General features: G+C 43.4%; 1 protein-coding gene across 2 annotated transcripts; it reads right to left on the bottom strand.

Annotated features, from left to right (window-relative positions):
- Positions 1-1,918: 1,918 nt before the first annotated feature.
- Positions 1,919-21,168, bottom strand: LOC123927664 (interferon-activable protein 203-like). Of its 2 annotated transcripts, XM_045982355.1 has the most exons (8): positions 20,940-21,168; positions 16,031-16,315; positions 14,762-14,892; positions 13,131-13,298; positions 9,629-9,796; positions 4,974-5,393; positions 3,255-3,440; positions 1,919-2,249 (listed from the first exon to the last, which is right to left on the bottom strand). In XM_045982355.1, the coding sequence occupies exons 2-8, from the start codon at positions 16,293-16,295 to the stop codon at positions 2,181-2,183; spliced, it is 1,407 nt and encodes a 468-aa protein (XP_045838311.1). In that variant the 5' UTR covers positions 16,296-16,315; positions 20,940-21,168; the 3' UTR covers positions 1,919-2,180. The 2 variants fall into 2 exon arrangements, with proteins under 2 accessions (XP_045838311.1, XP_045838312.1); XM_045982356.1 differs by lacking the exon at positions 9,629-9,796.
- Positions 21,169-21,614: the final 446 nt, after the last annotated feature.

Genomic DNA, 21,614 nt, shown 5'->3' with positions numbered 1-21,614 from the left:
AGCAGGACCACAGCCTGATTCTCAACTGAGGACTGGGACTGACCATTTGAGTATCATTAGGAAAGTGATTTCACCTCTCTGTTCCTTGCTTTTCTCATAGTAGGAGAGTAAAGAGGAGAAAACTATCAACCATCTCCAGCAAGGCTGGAGACTGATACAAGGTAATTGCAAAACACCAGGTAGTAAATATGGGATCAATAAATATACTGTAAATGTCAGCTTGGGGATACCTACATTCTGCCATCGTGCTCTATAGTAAATGAAGGATTCTTCAGTGCTTGCTTTTGATGTAGATCTTTGCCTGGGGCAACTTCCTGATGGAATCCACCTTTGCGCAGCATGAGAACCAGGAAATACGGTTGCATACCACAGAGCTGTTGGTGTTTGACTAAAGGAATGGAGCCAGGTATCCCACATTACACAGGGCTAGAATCACAAGCCACACAGAGTGCCTTCATGCACACCGCCAGGAGGTGCCTCATTTGGCAGACCAATGAGCCATTACGCCCCCTCAGGGACACGATTCTGAATAGAGTGTTCTGAGCTAAAGCAATCCTTCCCTAAGACACAGCTCTTGGCAAACAAAGCACAGAGGGTTTCTGGGCTGACGTGTGCTCTCAGCTGGCCTTTTCTGAGCAGGGCACAACCCGTCCAACCAGCCTATTCTTTTTTTTTTTTTTTTTGTCTGTTAAGATTTATTCTTTCTTAATGTATAAATCAAGCGTAAGTAGCCTAATACATTGAAAAGATGATCTCATTTTAAATAAGTGAAATTAATATTTGTACAGCTCTTTATAAGATACAACATGCTTATAAACATATCATTTAATCCCTTAAGTATCATCATCATCATCATCATCATCATCGTCATCACCACCATCATCATCATCATCATCAGACATAAGGAAACAAAGGCAACCATGTGAAGGAACATGCCCAGATGGTGGGTGACGAAATGGGGCAGAAACCCAAGGATGGCCAATTCCAAATCCTGTGTTCCTTCCCCTACTTCATTATGTTACCTCATGTCAAAATAATAACAGCTATAGTAACAGCTAACCCTTCCTGGGAAGGGTTACTTCCACGGGTGCTACTGTGGGCCTAAGCACTTTACTGCATTATTTCATGTCAGTTCGCAAAACTCTACAAGGTAAGGATTTCTGCCCCTGCAATTTTACAGATGAGGAAGCCGAAACTTAGAACATCTAAACAACTTTCCTGGCTCACACAACCAAGAGGGAGCAGAACAGAGACCCAAATCCCAGGCTGAATGACATAAGGTGAATCGACTCAACCACTAGATTATACTGCTTTTTGGTTGTGGGGAATATTCATATGAATTAATCCACATACAACATGATAACTTGAATTTTATTGTAGGATTTGACAACTTGCAAACTGAAACTCAAAAAATACTAGTGATTATGTGTAACTGAGATAGGGATAACAAAGAAATTATTATCTAAATTAGTCCATGTAGACCAAATGCTCAATGTTAACAAATTCAAATAACTGATTAAAGCCATCCACATTACCTAACCTCCTTCACTAGCTTCCTCCCCATTCCTCCCAGAAAGAGTTGTCTTGGTCTGTTCCAGTTTCTCCCTTCTTGCTTCTTCCTAGCCTCCCAACCTAACATGAGGCTTCCGCCCAACCTTTCCACCCACACTGCTCTTATCAAGATTGCCAATGACCCGTTGGTTATTACATTCAATCATCAGTTCTCAGGGCTCATCTTCTCGTAGCCATTGGCAGCATATGTCTCCAACCAGCCTATTCTTGACCCCAGCCTTAACTTGTTAAAATCACACCCAGAGTATAAATACAAATACTGCTTGGGACTTGGGGGGCCCAGCCTGATCTCAGGCCACAGATGATTTGCCTTGAAGCAACACACCAAAGAGTTAGACTCCTGTTGTAGAATTCCTTTACAATAAAAAATTTTATTATTTTTTCCAAGTTATAAAAATTATACACGCAAAATATGGTCATAGGCTCAGAAAAGTATAAAAAATAAAATAAAAAGTACCCATTACCACTCTTTTCCCCAGAATTAATGCTGGTATATCTATCGTTGAACTTCTCTCATAAATATGTGTGTGTGTGTGTGTGTTTTTTCTATACTTAGATTTTACCTCCATAGCATCATTGTTAATGGCATCCAGGTTTTTAGAAGGATATTACAGTGAGGTTTCTGTATGTGAATCAGGACCGAGTGGTAGTTTCTTGTTTTTCCTGGGCTTGATAACCTTAAAGAGGAAAGAGATGAAGATAAAACAGTTGAGATGCAACCGATTCTATCTTTCTCCGTGCACTGACTCTTTCTCCTAGCCACTGGCTACATTCCTTCTCTTCTTCTCCTGTAAGGCTCTTGCTCTCGCTTCTCTCCTTCAATGAATTCCTGTCCTTTGAGTCACCCCACCCACCTTGGTTGAGACCATGAAATGAGGTCGTCACTCACACGCAGCATGAGTGCGTGTGGACAGGGCAGAAGAGAGGAGGGAGCAGGTGTACTCAAGGCCAAGAGCTGACGGGAAGGTTCTCACTGGGAAGATGGGTAGGAGGAGAGTGTGAGGCTATGAGGGAAAGGCTGGAAGTTTGAGGGCCTCAGAACTGGAGAGACCTAAGAGTGTGGGAACTGCTGTGTGTCTGGAGGCATCAACTTGTGTTTTGACCTGTTTCATTCCAGTGTTATCCTTTGGTGGTCTTCCCACAACCCCTCATGCATGTGTGTGTGATGAAGAGCGTGGACTTAGTCCTGTAGTACCAAGGCCCTCTGTCTGTGCAGACTGGTCTGTATATTTCACTAAAGGCAGGTCACTTTGTGTTTTGAGATATTCAGGGGGCACTCTTGATCATTTAGGTCTGGTATGAGCTCTGTTTCACATCCTCTGGGATAGAGGATATTCTCCCCATATCATAGATGATGAACATGAGGTTCCTGGTATTTAAGTTCACTAGCCAGTTAGGAAATCACAGAGCCAGGATTTGAAACAAATCTGTCTTAATGAAGCCCAAATTTACTTAATAATCTCCCTGCTTTGATACATTCAACCAACTCTAGAATACTTAGCTAATTTCCAATACTTTGAAGGCCTCTCTGGGGTTTCTCTCTTCAACGTGATTAAAAATCTTTCTTTCTCTTTCTCTCTCTCTCTTTTTTTTTTTTAAGAAAGAATGATGGAAAGGGCAGCCAGTCTGGTTTTCTTAAAGTCTTCTATGTTGGAAAAATGATGTTCCCCAGAAGTTCCCACCTTGATGAAACTGTGAATTACAGATCTCAGCTGTCTCGGATCTGCACTGAGTTCAAAGCAGATGAGTTTGAGTTTGTCGCCTTCCTCACAGTTGATGTTGGTCAGTCGTCCGTACACCAAGACCTCTATCTTCCCTGTATTATCTTGTACTTCATACAAAATGATGTGTTCACTCAACACATTTTTCTACAAAAGAAAAGCAATGTCCTTCTGAGAACTGGATCGGATTTCCACATCTATGAGAAACACAGGGTGTGGTGTATACTTTTGTCTCTGACAGGTTAATATGATCTGGGGGTCCAGAATGAGGGGTAAAAAATAGCTTACGGGGCGCCTGGGTGGCTCAGTGGGTTAAAGCCTCTGCCTTCGGCTCAGGTCATGATCTCAGGGTCCTGGGATAAAGTCCCGCATCGGGCTCTCTGCTCAGCAGGGAGCCTGCTTCCCCCTCTCTCTCTGCCTGCAATGTGATCTCTCTGTGTCAAATAAATAAAACCTTTAAAAAATAGCTTAAAATATTTTATTCAGAGAATTCTCCTTATGAGTCTGAGGATTGCCACTAATCATCATTAAGCAGATTATGTCATTTCTGTAATTCTTCTCCATTCTCTATTTATTCACTCCTCCAATGCTGCCCGAATCCTGAATCTAGATCATCTAGTCCCATTGTTCTAGGTTTCTTCTCACTCACTACTCACTAATTCTGCATATGCACCTGTGTGCACGGCCACATACACAGAAGGCACAGGAAAGAACAGGGGTAGAAGGAAAGAGCCACCCTAGAAGACACCTTTAATGGGATGTGGAATAAAACTTCCCATAGAAAAGTAAGGTCGGCCCTACTTAGTATTTCCATGATGTGTTGGGACAGAAATACCTTCACTAATTCTAAGAACAAGCCCCAATTATGCATTTTATTGACCATATTAACAAACTGAGTAGTTTAAAAAAATTGGGGGGGAGGGACCATCAGAGAGGGAGAGAGAGAATCTTAAACGTACTCCACACCCAGCATGGAGCCCAATGTGGGGCCCAATCTCACAATCCTGAGATCATGACCTGAGCTGAAATCATAAGTTGGATGCTTAACCACCCAGGTGCCCCATAAATTGAGTATTAAACAACATGACTTTTCTAGTGCTTTCAATATCCATAATTCCCATTAGCTAATGCCAAAATCAGTTGCCCAACAATATTTTGATGAGTGATTGTGAAGAGAAGAGCACTTTAAGATTCAGATGATCAGAATCTGAGCTAACTATTGGAAACAGCTGCATTTTAGGGCGGAGTCATCTCTTTATTTTTTACTCTGGTTGTCACAACTAGCATCCAAGTTTGAGAGGATAACTATTCACAGTTAACTTAATCTGCCACTGAAATGGATGAGACAAAACTTAAACAAAATCACAAGAATATGTATACTAATGGAAAGTCTGCACTCTACTGGACCGGGATACTTGTGACTGGATCATTATAGCTGATAAATGCCAAGAATTCTGGGAAATATCTTTCTGAGAGTTTGCATGGCATTACCTGGGGAAGCAGATCATGAAGTTTCTCTAGCCCATATCCTGAAGCGGGAAGCTTCTACCCAGCTACACTGGTCAGTGGGCCCTTGAGTTCGTGTATTTCAGAAGTTAACCAGAGTCTACTTAGCAAATCCAGATCTTCAAACTCTGGGGTTGCAGAAGAAATAGTACAAAACAATGGTGTTGGGCTTACCTTATGCACCTGATATATCCCACTCACAAATGTTCCTGGCTTTTGTGAGTAAAGAATATTGATTTTAGGAGTTGCATTTGCATTTTGGATTAGTCTGCTTGAGATTTCCATCCTTTGGTCAGAATTGACATCAGACACACAAGTGGCACCATACAGCTCCAGGAACCCATTGCGACCATAGTAATCTGATATGGCGATGATATTCTTTGGGATGAACTTATTCTTCAGGCTGACATGAAAAACCTTTACTTGGAAGAATTGGCTCTCAGTAGCCACGGTGGCATGGAACATCTTTTTCTCTGCTTCCATGAGATCATAGGTAAATGGTTCTGTTGCTTTCAACACCATCACTTTCTTGGGGCCCTTCTGGAAACCCTCTTCTATGGAAGCTTCTGTGGGTACAGCCTTCAATCTTGGTTTCTACTTGGAAGTACATACCAAAAAGAAGCACCATTAGGAAAGGGAAGGCAGTCACTTTCTAGTGAGAGCCACCTACGCTCGATTTTGAGACTCCAGAAATACCTGATTGGATGGGTTTGGGAGAAAAACCATATGAGCTAAGCAGAAATGGCTGACCTAGTATGATGTAGCCCATGAAAGGCATGGGGAAGAGTTAAACATAATTTTATTTTCTTTCATTCTTTTATGAGTTTGAGAGGAATAATATTCTTCTCTAAAAGTGATTATTAACCCGAGATAAAATGTATTTCTCCTAGGAGAGCTCTGTCATGTGTAGAGGAGGTGGGCAAAAGCCCTGTTGTCATGAAGGGATTTCCAGTAGAGATGAGGATGAATAGATCACCTTAATTTACTAATCAACTCATTTTGGTGAGCACAGTAAGCTATAAATAGGGAAGAAAATAAATCATCTTAACAACCCTGACAGTGGGAAGGGCTCTAGTCAGAAACCACTGATTTCATCTGGAATCAATTCCAGTAGATGTCGCAATAACAGACAGAAACCACTAACCCTTTTCCAAGAAGTGCTGTGCTAAAAAGAGATTAAACAAGTACTGGAGAATCTCATGAACTTTCCTAATTTGGAAGTGTCCTGGCTCCAGGCTCTTGAAGATTAGCAGAATGAGCCATTTGAAAATATGCTTCCTTGGCACAGAATTATATTGAACTGATTATTTAGAAAAATAGCAGATTTAGGAAAAGCCCTACAAAGAGAATAGAAATTGCCCTTCTGTAAGGAACATGCATTTATACAAGTGTCTCTCTCTCCACCGAAGAGAAGTACAACTCTAAATCACAAGAAAATCTTATGATGAAGAACAGACCGAAATCTGTACAACAAACACCCTTGTTTATCCCTTTTTCTTGGTAACCTCCCTAAATGGCTTCCACACTTTCCTTTCTCTTGTCTTTAGCTGAAGGTGGTATTTCAGCGGGTAGTTTCAGTCACCTCAGGGAGTTACTAATTTTTCCCTAGTTCCTCCCAGGTATATGTGAATCATATTTATTATAACAAACTTCTGTTTGCTTTTCTCTTATTAATCTGTCTCCTATTAAACGGGTCTTAGCCAAGCACTTAGAAGGGTAAAGCAGGAGAATAATTGGCCCCCGTACCACACTGTTCTGTTGGAATCATGGCAGGACCCTGAGGTCCATGTCAGTGGAGAAGCCAAGTGTCAGGGGAATTTCTCTGACATCCTGTCTACCGAGTGGCCTGAATCACATCAGAGTTTCAGGAGAGCACTTGGAATTAGAGGGTATTATTGATCTCTAAAAGGAGTATGGAGGCAAGGACAAAGGTAGAAGGGCCAGGATTGAGTACAAAGCCACAAGCCGGCTGTATCACAGACCAGCAATGCTTCTTGTGATCTGACCTGGAAAACGATTATGGATCTACCCTGAGGCTCATGCAGATCTGATGGACACATGTTCGTTTGCTCATTGCAGGTCTGAGGAATACTGGAAGTAACCTCAAGTCAAGTAATACAGTTATTTTTCTAATTTATGGAATAACCATGTAATTTTTCTTACACATTAAAATAAGAATTTAAATCTACATTCGTTGAGTTAAATAGCACTTTAAAGCATATTAAGTGACAAAAAAGCTCCTCACATTGGATTATAGAAAAATGTATGTAATGTGACAAAACGATATTCTTTGTGCATACATAACAAAGGGTAAATCAGAAAGACTATTTTCAAAATGTGACATTTGATGTAAGAGAGATCAGATAATAAAATTTTACTTATTTTTGTCTGTGTATCTCCATTTCCTAAATTTCCTAAGATAGTATTATTTATGTAATAAAAAGGGGAGAGGAAGAGTGGGTTACAGTGTTCTGTTTGACGCTGTATTTCTACACTCTCTTCCGCAGTAGCTGGTCTCTGTTATGTGTGGAGGAAAACACAAAAATAAAATCAAACAAATGACCAATTTTATCCCATGTGGAATAAGGATTATTAGCTGTCCGCTGGCTCTTAGATTATTTTAATGCAGAGGGGGACCATAATAAGAGTTGGAATTTGAATTTAGGTGGGATCTTAAAATACACACTCAGTGAATAAGTAAATAAATGAATGATTTAAATAAAGAAGTAATTGTATGCAGTTGGGGATTAATACAAAGCCCTTCCTCGGTCCTGTTGATCCTCATCAGCAGCTAACAAGGAAGGAAAGTACTGGAAACAGGCACCGGATATTTTGGTTAAGGAACTGCTGGTGGGGTTTTGGCAGCATCTGCAGAATGCAGGGAGGACTTGCACTGGGGCCTGGGCTGGTTGCTGAAGGTTCTAGAAGCTGACTTTGTGAGCTTTTCTCAAAGAAACAGTTCAACTGAAAGCTTCTAACTTAATAATAGCATTTGCATGCTCACATATACTTTCTGATTGGAAGATATTTCATCATAACTGATCATTTTGCCAGAGATTATGTCCCTTATCTCCATGAACCGTTCTGCACACAGGATGGTCTGTCCAAAGCTGTTGGCGTCAGGAGAGTCATACCAACAGGTCTCAAGGGTAATATTAGTTGGTGTCTGCTTTTAAGGCAACAGAACAAACAGAGCCCCCACCTTGGAGGAAATCCTTGGGACACCCCGTGATGAACCAGAGCAGGCCTTTCCTGGTCACCTAATGAAGCACAGAGTGAAGAGAAGGACCCTTTTTAGAGGCATCCCGTGCAGGTGGCCAGGTCCCAGAGGAGGAATGACAGGTCAGGGGTGTGTAGGTTTAAGAGGGTGAGGGGGTGGAGGAGCCTCCCTGGGATTCCCTGTGCTCCAACATCCAAGGATGTTTCAGGGCAGCAGAAGGATTCATATGTGAGAAGAAATGACCATGTCACCTGTACAGGCTGATGGGGACATAGAAAGTATCTCTTCTAAGCCAGTATGCATGGCGAGATTAGAGTTGTCCTGAGATGGGTGCCTGAGATGGGTGTCACTGTCATACCGGAGAAACAGGGGGCTGAGATGCCAGTGACCAGATATGGTCACAGGCATGGCCGCCCAGCCTGGAGACAAACATTACTAGCTCCATCCCATAAGTGAGTCTCGGAGATACCGTGGAAGGAATATGAGTTATGGGTGCTGACAAGAGCAGGAATAAGAAGACAGACTTGAGGGACACCTGGGTGTCTTAGGCAGTCAAGGATAAACCTTTGGCTTAGTTCATGATCCCAGGGTGCTGGGATTGATCCCCTACAGGGTCCCTGTTCAGTGGGGAGACCGTGTCTCCCTTTACCCCTGTTGTTCCCACTTTTTACACACTCTCTCTCAAATAAATAAATAAAATCTTAAAAAAGGCAAAAGAAGGCAGAAGTTGAGAAAATGTGTCCATAGGATGCTGCCTTTAGCTGCTATATGTGGCCTGGGTCAGGGGACAGCTTGGGAGGGGCAATAAGCCATACTAGAGGTCAGTGATGGATATGCGGCTGTGCCCATCCTTTAGGTTACCTATGTATTTGACACACAATGGGCATTGTACCCCTGAGTGCTGGCAGCCACTGGGGCCATGTCAGGGCAGCACACAGGCAGGCCAGGAAAGGACTGATGCTCTCACCTCTCCACCTGCCTTTCCCTATCATCCGAGGTCATTGTGGGAGATGAAAGGAGAGCACAGGCTCATTACAATATTTTCAAAAGCTGGGCAGGAAAAATAAAGGGATCCATGAAAGGGAGCAATGGGAAGATGTGATATATTGTCGTCAGGGCATCGGCGAAGGCTTGCCGGAGGAGAGCAGTCAGTCTGGTGTCTAAAGAGTGGGTGTCTCTGGGCCAGTAAAAAGATAGGAAGAATGAATTCCAGATCTCGGGAGTAGCATGTGGTCACACAGCTGACGTGGGAGGGAGCATCCAGAAGAACGGTCAGTGAGCTAAGAGGAAAGGGCTGAATGGAGAACTTAGGGGATAAACATCCTCTTATGTTCATCTCTAATTGTCTTCCCACTTCCCACCCCTACTCCTGGACCAAGCTGGTAGACCTCTTGAGATCAGGAATTATGTCAAAATGCAAAATTTGCAAGTAGCAATGGACTTCTAATACAACAAAATCTCAGTGTCTGCGTTTGTTAAACTAATGGGTGGTGGTTGGTATTTAGAGAATTTATACAAAGTATGGAAGTACCAGAAGCTCTCTCAAGGTCATGTGAGTCTTGTAGCACGTTGTGGAGGGGTACGAGTGGTGGGAAGAGGGTGGTGGTACCTTGGCGGTGGAGCTGCTGCCTGGAGTCGGTGCAGGCATCTGCGGAGGCTGAGGGTAGCTGCAAGTTGACTGTGCGCTGGTTGCAGAAGGTCCTGGAAGCTGACTCTGTCCCTGGGTTGGCTGGGTCCTCATAGATTCATTATTTTGTGTGGTTTCCATTTTCTTTTTCTGAAAGTAGATTTTCCCCCCATGGTTAATGGTTTTCAGTATCAGATAAATCAGAACATGTCTCTCTCTCTCTGCTCCTGTCTCCCCCTCCCTCATTTTCCCTCCTTCTCTTTCTATCTGTCTCTCCCCTTCTCTGCCTAACACAGAGCAGTACCTTCACTGTGGAATAACAGCACATAGGTAGATACCTCCAACATCCCCCAGCTCAGAAACCAACAAGGATTTCCAGTGTCACTCTGTAAATTTAACCAGTCAGATAATTCAAATTTCATTGCTCTGTAGTGGAATTCTGTTCCACTTCTGCTGCAGACTGGCCTATGCCTCTTCCTCAGGAGAACACTGGATTCAGGGACTGATAGAAAGTCCTCCCAGGCTCTAAGGGAAGCAGGTCTGAGAAGAACATTGGGTGGGGTGAAGGATGTTTTATTAACCAGGTCTTTATCTCCTTGCCCCTGTGACAAATAAGCATATTGGTTTCCATCACCCGTTCTTCGGGTCTAGAAAACCCCATCTTCATCCATTTGGATGCTTTTTTTTTAAATCATCCCAAGAGATTCCCTCGGATTCATATTTCTAGAGGCAGGATCCTGACCAAGCAACCAAATCCCTCACAGATCTCAACAACACACAGGCTCATGCCGGAATTCACCCAGGCCGTTCCCAGTACCTGAGTTTTCGTAATCGTTTAGCAAGTGCAGAAAGTGTCAGTAAAATCTTTGCTCTTGACTACCATTGCTTTTGCTAATGAAAGCCCTTTCGTACCATTCTACGTCCAATGTAAGTTTGCCACAGTATTACCACTTCTGGGATTCGTTTGTCTAATTCATAAGGTGTCACTTGCTGATGAAGCTGTGGATTGGGGAGCTCCTGGAAATAGCTTCCTCTTCCGTTAAGCTTCCTGATTAGAGCAAACGCGGACCCTCCGCCCCACCTCCCTGAACCTCATTCCTCAGTAGAAGGCTTTCAGAGCCTGGGCTGTGGAAACAACATCCAACCATGACAGCGTCTGTTCATCAATTTAAAAGACACAAGTTAAAAAATATTATAACATCCACACACCCACCATGCACTCAGTCCCCAATAAGTGTTCAAGTGTAGAATTCTGAATTTCCCTCTCGGGGTGACCCTTGCAGAAAGCTGTGAACCTCTGCAAGCCTCACTTTTCTCATTGGTGAAGTGGGACTAGCAATAGTGTCGGAGTGACACATGACAAGTGGTTTTATAAGGAAGGACGGGGCCACATACACGAAGCACACAGATTTTAGAATCCAGTCCCTAAGTGTTCGATACACAGAAATGTCATGACTGTTATTAGCACCTCATGTCTGTGCAGGGAGCTTGTATTTCCATTCTGATGTGCACATGTTGTAGCCCGGGTGTGTGACCCTCTCGATGGCATGGGGACTGCGTTACTAAAGAAGCTGCTCCATTTCTTTCTGCCACATGCAGGCATTTAAGCTCTTTGTGAGATCACTGTGAGCTTCTCCCAAAGTCAGTTAAACCGAATGCTTCTATCTTAATAGCAAGATTTGGATGTTGAAATACACTTTCTGATTGGATAGTGTTTAAAAATCATAACTGATCATTTTCTTGGAGCTTACTTCCCTCATCTCTCTGACCCCTTCAGCACACAGGATGTTCGGAGCTGTTTGCTTCAGGAGAGTCATACCAACAGGTCTCAAGGGTAATATTAGTTGGTGTCTGCTTTTAAGGCAACAGAACAAACAGAGCCCACACCTTAAAGAAAATCCTTGGGACACCCCGTGATGAACCAGAGCAGGCCTTTCCTGGTCACCTAATGAACATAGAGTGAACAGTCAGACACCCTTTCTACAGTCGTCCCTTGCAGGTGGCCGGATCCCAGAAGAGGAATGGCAGCTCAGGGGAGTGTAGGTGTAAGAGGCTGAGGGGGTGAGGAGCCTGCCTGAGGTCCCTGTTCTCCAAGGATGTTTCAGGGCAGTAGAAGGATTCTTATGTGAGAAACTATGACCATGTCACCTGTACAGGCAGATGGGGACATGGAAAGTGTCACTTCTAACCCAGTATGCATGGCCAAAGTAGAGTTTCCCCGAAATCCGCAGCTATGCCATTGTCATAGCAGAGAGGTGGGGGCTGAAGTTTCGATGACCAGATAAGGTCTCAGGCATCGCCCCCTGGCCTAGAGGCCAACGGGCACTGGTTGCTAGCTGCATCCCACAAATGTGCCTCAGAAAGACTGTGGAGGGAATATGAGTTATGGGTGCTGACATCAGGAAGAATAAGAAGACAGAAGTTGAGAGAAACCTTGTCCCTAGAGAGTCTGTCCTCAACTGCTAGGTGTGTATGTTGGGGGCTAGTTATAGTCTGGGTCAGGGGGCACTTGGGTGGGGGACCATACTATACTAGAGGACAGACAGTGAGTAATATGCTGCTTTGCCCTCCCTTGGGTTATCTGTGTGTTCACCACAGAATGGACATTGTACCCCAGATCTCTGGCAGCCTCTCGGTCCATGTCATGGTGCCACAGAGGCACTATGAAGGAGTTGATTCACTCACATCTCCACTTGTCTTTCTTTATCATCTCTTATATAGCCAATATGGGGTTTTTGTCTCAGAGGAAAGGAGAACATAGGCTCATTATAGTGACTGAAAGTTCAGGGCAGGAAAAATAAAGGGACCCATGAAAGGGAGAAGCGAGAAGTGATGCATTGTGCTTGGGGTGTCAGAGTGGATCCAGAGGAAAGCAGTCAGGCTGGTGTCTGAAGGGGGGTGTCACTTGGCCAGTGTAAAGATAGGAGCAATGAATTCCAAATCACAGAAATAGCATATATTCACACAGCTAACATGGCAGGGAGCACTGAAGGCTGAACATGAATCCAGAAGAGTTGTCAGTAAGTCAAGAAGAAAGAGATGAATGGAAGGCAATGTAGGGGACATTAAGGAGGGCTCCTGTTGTGATGAGCACTGGGTTTTATACACAATGAATGAATCACTTAACACTATATCAAAAACTAATGATGTACTCTAGGTTGGCTAACCAACATAACAATAACTTTAAAAAACTATCCTCTTATGTTCATCTCCGATTGTCTGTCCCCTTCCCACCCCTACTCCTGGACCAAGCTGGTAGACCTCTTGAGATCAGGAATTATGTCAAAATTCACACCTTGTAAGTAGCAAAGGACGTGTAATACAACAAAATCTCAGTGTCTGCATTTGGTAAACTAATGGATGGTTGTTGGTATTTAGAGAATTTATACATAGTATGGAAGTACTGAGAAGGTCTCTCAAGGTCATGGTGAGTCTTGTAGCATGTTGTGGAGGGGTACAAGTAGCGGGAAGAGGGTGATGGTACCTTGGTGGTGGAGCTGCTGCCTGGAGTCGGTGCAGGCATCTGCGGAGGCTGAGGGTAGCTGCAAGTTGACTGTGCGCTTGTTGCAGAAGGTCCTGGAAGCTGACTCTGTTCCTGGGTTGGCTGGGTCCTCATAGATTCATCTTCTTGTGTTGTTTTGATTTTCTTTTTCTGAAAGTAAGTTTCACCCCTGGTTAATGGTTTCTAATATTAGATGAAACACATCATTACTACTGAGCAAATCAAGTTTTTATTACTACTTTCTAATTATGTCAAAACTTCTGTGTTCATGAAATCCAGGAGGTACATGGATTCAATCCCGTTAAGAGATGACGGTAAAGCAGGCAGCCCACACACATAATTGATTCATCAAGAGCATGGGAACTCTCCTCATCCTTGGTAAGAATGCTTCACTGGAACTTATGAAATCTACCGTTGAATTTTTGTCTCTTTGAGTAGGCTTGGCAAGCTACTCTCCTAGTGTGACTTCCAATTCTGTGCACATGTAAGGAGGGGTCATGACTCCACATCTCCTTCATGGGGACTTACACACATTTGTGATGTGCACACTGTTCCGAAACATCATGGGTGATCATAACTATGGGCATGCTGACTCGGAACCTCATTTTCACTCTGTTCCTGGAATCCCTTTTTTCTGATTCTTGTCTTGCAAGTTGAGGAATGAGGAAAGCACTTGGTGTACATAAGAAGGTAATAAGTGTATATGTACCACATCTTCCTTATCCATTCATCCGTTGAAGGGCATCTTGGTTCTTTCCACAGTTTGGCGACCGTAGCCATTGCTGCAATAAACATTGGGGTACAGATGGCCCTTCTTTTCACTACATCTGTATCTTTGGGGTAAATACCCAGCAGTGCAATTGCAGGGTCATAGGGAAGCTCTATTCTTAATTTCTTCAGGAATATCCACACTGTTCTCCAAAGTGGCTGCACTAACTTGCATTCCCACCAACAGTGTAAGAGGGTTCCCCTTTCTCCACATCCTCTCCAACACACGTTGTTTCCTGTCTTGCTAATTTTGGCCATTCTAACTGGTGTCAGGTGGTATCTCAATGTGGTTTTAATTTGAATCTCCCTGATGGCTAGTGATGATGAACATTTTTTCATGTGTCTGATAGCCATTTGTATGTCTTATGCCTCCATCAGAAAGGATGAATACCCAACTTTTGTAGCAACATGGACGGGACTGGAAGAGATTATGCTGAGCAAAATAAGTCAAGCAGAGAGAGTAAAGTATCATATGGTCTCACTTATTTGTGGAGCATAACAAATAACATGGAGGACATGGGGAGATGGAGAGGAGAGGGAATTGAGGGAAACTGGAAGGGGAGATGAACCATGAGAGACTATGGACTCTGAAAAACAACCAGAGGGTTTTGAAGGGGCGGGGGGGGGGTGGGAGGTTGAGGAACCAGGTGGTGGGTAATAGGGAGGGCACGTATTGCATGGAGCACTGGGTGTGATGCCAAAACAATGAACACTGTTATGCTGTAAATAAACAAAACAAACAAACAAACAAACAAACAAAAAACAGAAACATTAAAAAAAAAAAAGAAGGTAATAAGTGATAGAGCCCCGAAGAAGCTTCCTCTGCGGGACCTTCTCCATCCTACCTTGGACATGACTGCATCATGGACTGGTCCCGAAGCTTCGTTCATGGTAGATGTGGATTCGTCAGTACTGGGTGAATCCTGCCTTCTTTTCTTCATGGACTCTTTCCCTCTTACTCCACTTTGCCTCATAACTAAGCAGTTAAAAACAACATCGTGAATCCCAGGAGCTGGTCTAGGGCAGCTGTAGTACTTCCATTACTGCGTCCTCTCAGCTCCTGTTTGTGGGTCTGGGAATGCTGGTGTGCTCCCCTCCTGCATCCGCCCGCTGACCAGACCACAGGCACGGACTCACAAGGCCAGTTCCCCTTCTCCACCAGGGACATGAGGGCACCCCTCCAATCCCTGCACTCCCAAGTACCTCAGTCAAACCCTTTTCCCACCCACTTATCCTATATGTTCTTTTTAAGAATCTGCAGTTTTAGGACACCAGGGTGGCTCAGTCGGTTAAGCGTCTGCCTTTGGCTCAGGTCATGGTCCCAGGGTCCTGGGATCCAGCCCCTCAATGGGCTCCCTGCTCAGCGGGAAGCCCACTTCTCCCTCTGCTCCTCTCTCTGCTTTGCTCCCTCTCTCATTGTCAAATAAATACATAAAATCCTGGGAAAAAAAGAAAAGAATCTGCAGTTTTCATGATGCATGTGGTGGGTTAGCTCCTATGGAAGGTCTGTTTGAATTACAGAAACCAGAGGAGGAAAATCTGATCTAGTTGGTGATATGACAAGTTGGTGATACTGGACTTAATGTTTTAAAATGTTTTTAGGATCCAGTGATTCTAGAGGAGGCAAATTCTTCACATCTCTGAGAATTAGCTTTTTCTTTTAAAAAAAAGTTATGTTCTTTAGCAAGAAACTTTTAGTCATGTTTCATAAATTTAGTAATTTTTAGTCATGTTTCTTGCTAAAGAACATAGTAATGATGGAGTAAATAATGTAATAGAGCACCATATGGACTGAAGAATTTTTAAATCTTATGATTTTTCCTAATTTTTCTTTGTCCCTCTTCAACCTTTGTAATATGTAGAAGCCTCTGCTTTCTCATGAACTCTTTCTGCTTTTTTCTTTAACCATGCCCCAAAAATACACCCTATAAAATATAGTGGACCTCTTTATAGTAAAGGGATTGTCTTAACTGTCAAGTTGTTGGTGTCTGAAGGGCTACCTCCTCTCAGCTACGCAGTTGGAAATTGGGAAAGGGATCACTCAGCTGTGCCAATTCCAGGGCTCCCTCCCATGTAGGGGCCCGGACCCTACAGTGAGGGCTCCTGTCCATTACCTTTTTTCTTCTCATTTTTAAGAGTTTTAACAATGTCTCCAAGCCCTTCTATGTCTTTGAACAGATTTACTAGCTTGTCCACACAGGCAGGTCCTGGGAACTTCTTTTCCATCAGGTCAGCAATCCTGACCTTGTTATATTCTTCTTGCATTTTTGCGGTGAGTCTCAGATCGCGGGCCAGCAGGGACTTGACTATGCTGAACTGGTACTCGTTGATGACCTCCAGTCCCTTCAGCAGAATAATTCTCTTGTAGTCACTCCCCATCTCTCCGGGTGTGGCTGAGCCTGAAAGGGAAAAATACCATACGGTGTTATACCTTCATCCAGATGGTTTAAAAGTTCGGTTGTGTCTATGTGAGCGAGGCACCCATGCCCAGGTGTCGTCCTTACGTGTCTGTGACAAAGAGGAACTTAATTTCCAGGTGTGTCACTGTGGGAAATGGGTTGAGAACTGCTGTATTTGGGACTTCTAAGCAATTCTTTCCTTTTAGTAATGATAGTTGAGTTGGGCTGGGTTGGGGATGGGTGTGGTGGCAGGAGGTCTGGAAAGAGGCAGATGATGCCCTGTGTGGAGTGTGGGCTGTAGGGAGTCAGAGTCCCTGCTGCCTCCTGCCATCCTGTGTTGGGGCTGCAGTCTGCCCCTGGATGTCTGCCTGCTGGCTCCTGACTCTGCAGCATCTCACTCCCAGTGACCGTCTTCCCCCCGTTCCCCACTGGGTACCTGCCCAGCGCACCTGACTCTCCCCTAGTCAGTCCTTCTCACATCCTCTCTCCTTGGGGCTGTGGCCATATTCTCGGTGTCCTCTGTGCCCTGGCCCCCTGCTCATTCGTGCAGAATCACAGTCCTAATAGACCAGGACTATTTAGTAGTCATTTTGCTGGAGTTCTACTTTCTTGCTAGAGCAGGAACCGCCCTTATTGGCTGAAATTATTTCAATAGTTGCTTGATTTTACCCTTCCAGGCTGAATTCCTCTTATTAGTTCTTTTTGGAGACCCAGCTCTCCCTCTATGGAGCCACATTTCTATCTCAGTTGACATCCTCCAATAGTTCCCCATTTTGGTTTTGAAAAATTTCTTGCTTTTTAGCCTAGCTTGGAAAGCCTTGAATAATCTGCATCATTTTTACATCTGTAACTTTTGTATTTTGTATGTCATATGTTCAGAAATATACAACATACCTTGTCTTCCCAAGTTTCATGACTTTGCTAATTCCCTCCCTGCTTCCCAAAGAGCCAGTCTCACTTTTCTTTCTCCCACCACCTCCTTATAGCCTTCAAGACTCCACTGAGGCTTTGTCTTCTGAAAACCACCAGAATCCCCTTTTGGGCCTGGGTGTCATCCTCTGGGCCTCTTTATCACCTTATGTACTTCCTCCATGGGACTCAGTACATAGTAGGGATTCCAATTTTCTGTTCAAAGTCATAAATTCTTTTCATTTAGGGACAGCATGTTTGTGTGTAAAATTAGCATGTTCAAATTCCCAGGGCTAAGAATTATTCCTCCTTGAGAGAATGTGAGCATTTCCAGATTCATCAGGCCCATAGAGTGAAGGACAAAACCTCAAGATATATTATGGGGGAATTGAAGATTATAAAAAAAAAGTTAAAAACTCTGAAAGTTTCCAGAGATAAAGAGTGGGTCACCTGTAAAGAGTCAAGGATGAGATTGAAACTGATGTTCAAAGCAAAGCTGCCCACCACAGGAAGATAAGGTCAATTTTCACATAGTACTCATCCAAATTCCATTATCTATTTCAAAATCGAGTAATTTTTAAAATGAAATTTTTGTGTTTTCTGTGTGTGTGTGACAACATAATTTATTTGCAAAATAAAACCAGATATCAGGTGACAGGAGGCTATGTTTAATCTTTATTCATTCCACCTAACTGTGAACATTCCTAAATTTTACTGTTAAAATATTAGTGTGTTTGGGGCACCTGGGTGGCTCAGTGGGTTAAGGCTCTGCCTTCAGCTCAGGTCGTGATCTCAGTGTCCTGGGATCGAGCCCCGCATCAGGCTCTCTGCACAGTGGGAAGCCTGCTTCCTCCTCTCTCTCTGCCTGCTTCTCTGCCAATTTGTGATCTTTCTCTTAAAAATATATATATATATATATAGAAAAAATATATATATAAATATATATTTTATAAATATATATATATATATATATATTAGTGTGTTTGATTTTAGAGTAATGATCCAGATCCCACTATGGTGTCTAATATTACAGTATTTAAAGTAGGTGTGTTAAATAGCCTTTCCTTTCTAAAATGCCCCAGTTCTGAATTTCAAAATATATGTAGCCCCAGGGGTATCAGAAGAGGTACTGTCTACGTATTTTGAGGGCAAAATAATTTTAAGAGGTGAATTTTAAGCTAGCCCAAATCATATTTAAATGTGAGGGCCTCAGAAATTATTCTCTGATATTCAAGTCCTTGGTAGTTTAGAAGATAAAGTCCTATACAGAGACATCTATTGGAGGAAATATTCAACACCAAAAATAACACATAGAGCCAAGAAATACCACAAGCCCAAAGGTCAGTAAGAGCAGGAACCGAGCCTGATCTGGTGTGCCTAGGCCTTCCACATGAATACAGCCTGACCAAAGACAAGAGAGACAGCATATGCATAAATGGCCTACCCAGGTAAGCCACAAAGTTAGTCAAATTGCATTTGTGAGGGAAAATGCATTTATGCAATCTGCCAATAGAGTGTTAACAAAAGATCACGTAAAGGTGGGAAAATGAAGAAAAATACTTCATCATGCAAAGAGTAACTAAAAGAAAACCAGTTTATTTATACTAGTGTTGCTTGAAATAGACCTGAAGAGGAAAAGTATCCCCAGAGTGCAACCATAAAGGCTGACCTCCTAGGGAAACAAAACACTTGTCATTATGCATTTACCTGCTAATAGCAAATATATATTACTGCTACTTTACATTCCTTTATAATGCTACAAATGTTACATATTGTATCTTATAATATGATTGACATATTATAATATAGAAATTACATTTTTAGTATTATGTAGCATGTTTCTCCTCACTCATCCACACACACTTTTGTATACATGTGTACATCTATACATAATTACATATATAATGTACATTATGTTATTGTATATATAAATTTGAGAGAATTACAGGACAAAAAGTTCACAGTTTTATGGTAGGAGATTTTTTTTTAAAGATTTTATTTATTTATTTGACAGAGATCACAAGTAGGCAGAGAGGCAGGCAGAGAGAAAGAGGGGGAAGCAGGTTCCCATGGAGCAGAGAGCCAGGTCTCTGAGATCATGACCTGAACTGAAGGCAGAGGCTTTAACCCACGGAGCCACTCAGGAGCCCCTATGGTAGGAGATTTTAACATATCTCTTAATTACTAAATAAACAAGGTAAAAAGTTCAGTAGAGGGGCGCCTGGGTGGCTCAGTGGGTTAAAGCCTCTGCCGTCGGCTCAGGTCATGATCCCAGCGTCCTGGGATCGAGCCCCGCCTCGGGCTCTCTGCTCAGTGGAGAGCCTGCTTCCTCCTCTCTCTCTCTGCCTGCCTCTCTGCCTACTTGTGATCTCTGTCTGTCAAATAAATAAATAAAATCTTTAAAAAAAATTCAGTAGAGACTTAGGAAATAGGACTAACATTATTAATAAGCATAACCAACAGGTTTATGTGACATACATAGGATTCCAAAATCAGCATTAAAAATCTCACACTCTGGGGGCGCCTGGGTGGCTCAGTGGATTAAGCCGCTGCCTTCGGCTCAGGTCATGATCTCAGGGTCCTGGGATCGAGCCCCGCGTCGGACTCTCTGCTCCGCGGGGAGCCTGCTTCCTCCTCTCTCTCTGCCTGCCTCTCTCTCTGCCTGTCTCTCTGCCTACTTGTGATCTCTCTCCCTGTCAAATAAATAAATAAAATCTTAAAAAAAAAATCTCACACTCTGATCAAGCACATAGGAAATATTGTTATACAGGTCGTACAGAAAGTCGCTCAACAGTTCTGAAACTCTGCTTGTAGCTAACTCTCCTCCTCTCTCCCCTATACTTTGCCACTAGGAAGAAAATCAGTAATTTTCAGGAAGGCAGACGGTAATGCTAAAAGGAACTGGAAAAACAGCTCTGGTGGTACAATCTGGAGTATAATATAAAAATTAAGCTGCCTTACGAGAGGTAAACATGTTTTTGCATAACTGTCTGGGGAAGTGAAACTTTTTCTGCTCTGTGCATGTATGTGTGTGTGTGAGTGTTTTCTAAAATCAGGGTAAGACCACAATGCAGCTTTTTTTTTTTAAGATTTATTTATTTATTTAACAGAGATCACAAGCAGGCAGAGAGGCAGGCAGGCAGAGAGAGAGGAGGAAGCAGGCTCCCCGCAGAGCAGAAAGCCTGATGCGGGTCTTGATCCCAGGACCCCAGGATCATGACCCGAGCCAAAGGCAGAGGCTTTAACCCACTGAGCCACCCAGGTGCCCCCACAATGCAGCTTTAAATCCAGATGTATTTTTTTTTACTTATTATTATGTTCTGATAGTTTCCTTATGCCCCTAGCTTGACTTCTGCCCAGAACTCTACCACAGCTACCAAGAACTTCCTGAACACCACCGAGGGAAGAAAACCAGACCCTTTTTCTAATGTAACTAGTGCCAGTAGTCACCTGCGGAATAAATTTTAAAGTTTTCCACAGTCAAAATGCACCTCCCTTCATTCAGGTGTCAGCTGTGGTGGGATAAACATGCCTGTTCCTTGTCTAGGTAGTAAAGGATTAGAATCCAGCTACTAATGTTTTCATGTCCCCAACTATAGTTGATACCAGCCCCCCTACCCCAATTCTTCATACATGAACCCCTGCCCACTCCCCAGTGGTTTTGTGTTCAGCCAGCAGGTGCCCACAGCTGTCTGCAGAAAGCCACAAGCCTCACCTTGCTGATCCTGAAGTCTTCTTCAGAAATTCAGGAATCTCTGCTTATGTTGTTTGAGGAGGAAGAAAAGTCCACGAAACCTTCAGAGGATGAACCACAGGGTGTGATGACCTCCTGGTAGGCGGAGAGAAAAGAGGTATTTGGAAAGCTAGCAAGTACAGATGGCGCTACGCAGAGTCCCAGAAAACTGGACAGGCGGGGGTTTCCTCACACGGAGCTGCCCCCTAGATTGAGAAGTTGCAACACAATGTGGAGACTCCTCCCTCCGAAGCTGTTAGCTTTCGATTTCCTTAGTCAGAGAAAATCAACAGTTTCCTTCCTGTATGTGCCTAATCAAAATGAAAGATTGTAGCAAAGGCACAATTGAGTGTTTTTCACAACTGTCAGTAGATGGCCGAGTTCCAACGTTACAGCTCCAGCACACTTGCGGGTGTGTCCTTAGAGACCCGCATTCCCGTGGATGATGCTCAAATGTAAGAAAAGTTAGGATGAGTCACCAGACTGCTTATCCCTCACTTCCTGTTCTCAGAGTGGCAGGAGGAGATGTTGGAAGAGGTGTCTCTCTCTGGTCACCCTTGACTGTATCTCCTGGAAGAGGGTAGGTCGGCTATGAAATCACTCTCGGTTTAACGAGAGCCTGAAGCATTCGCCCAGCTAGTAACTGACCTACCCGGA

This window comes from Meles meles, chromosome 17, assembly GCF_922984935.1.
Source record: "Meles meles chromosome 17, mMelMel3.1 paternal haplotype, whole genome shotgun sequence".
NCBI classification, from domain to species: Eukaryota; Metazoa; Chordata; class Mammalia; order Carnivora; family Mustelidae; genus Meles; species Meles meles.
Note: the sequence above shows the minus strand (reverse complement) of the source record. Positions and strands in the feature narration are given on the sequence as shown.

Bases quoted from the DNA above. Each gene is read 5' to 3' on its own strand.
- LOC123927664 (XM_045982355.1), bottom strand. From the start codon at position 16,295: ATGGGGAGTGACTACAAGAGAATTATTCTGCTGAAGGGACTGGAGGTC. The intron at 5,394-9,628 runs GTACCACCACCC...ACTTCCAAGTAG, and splicing joins GCAGCAGCTCCACCGCCAAG to AAACCAAGATTGAAGGCTGT. The intron at 3,441-4,973 runs GTAAGCCCAACA...TTTCTTTTGTAG, and splicing joins GGATATATCAGGTGCATAAG to AAAAATGTGTTGAGTGAACA.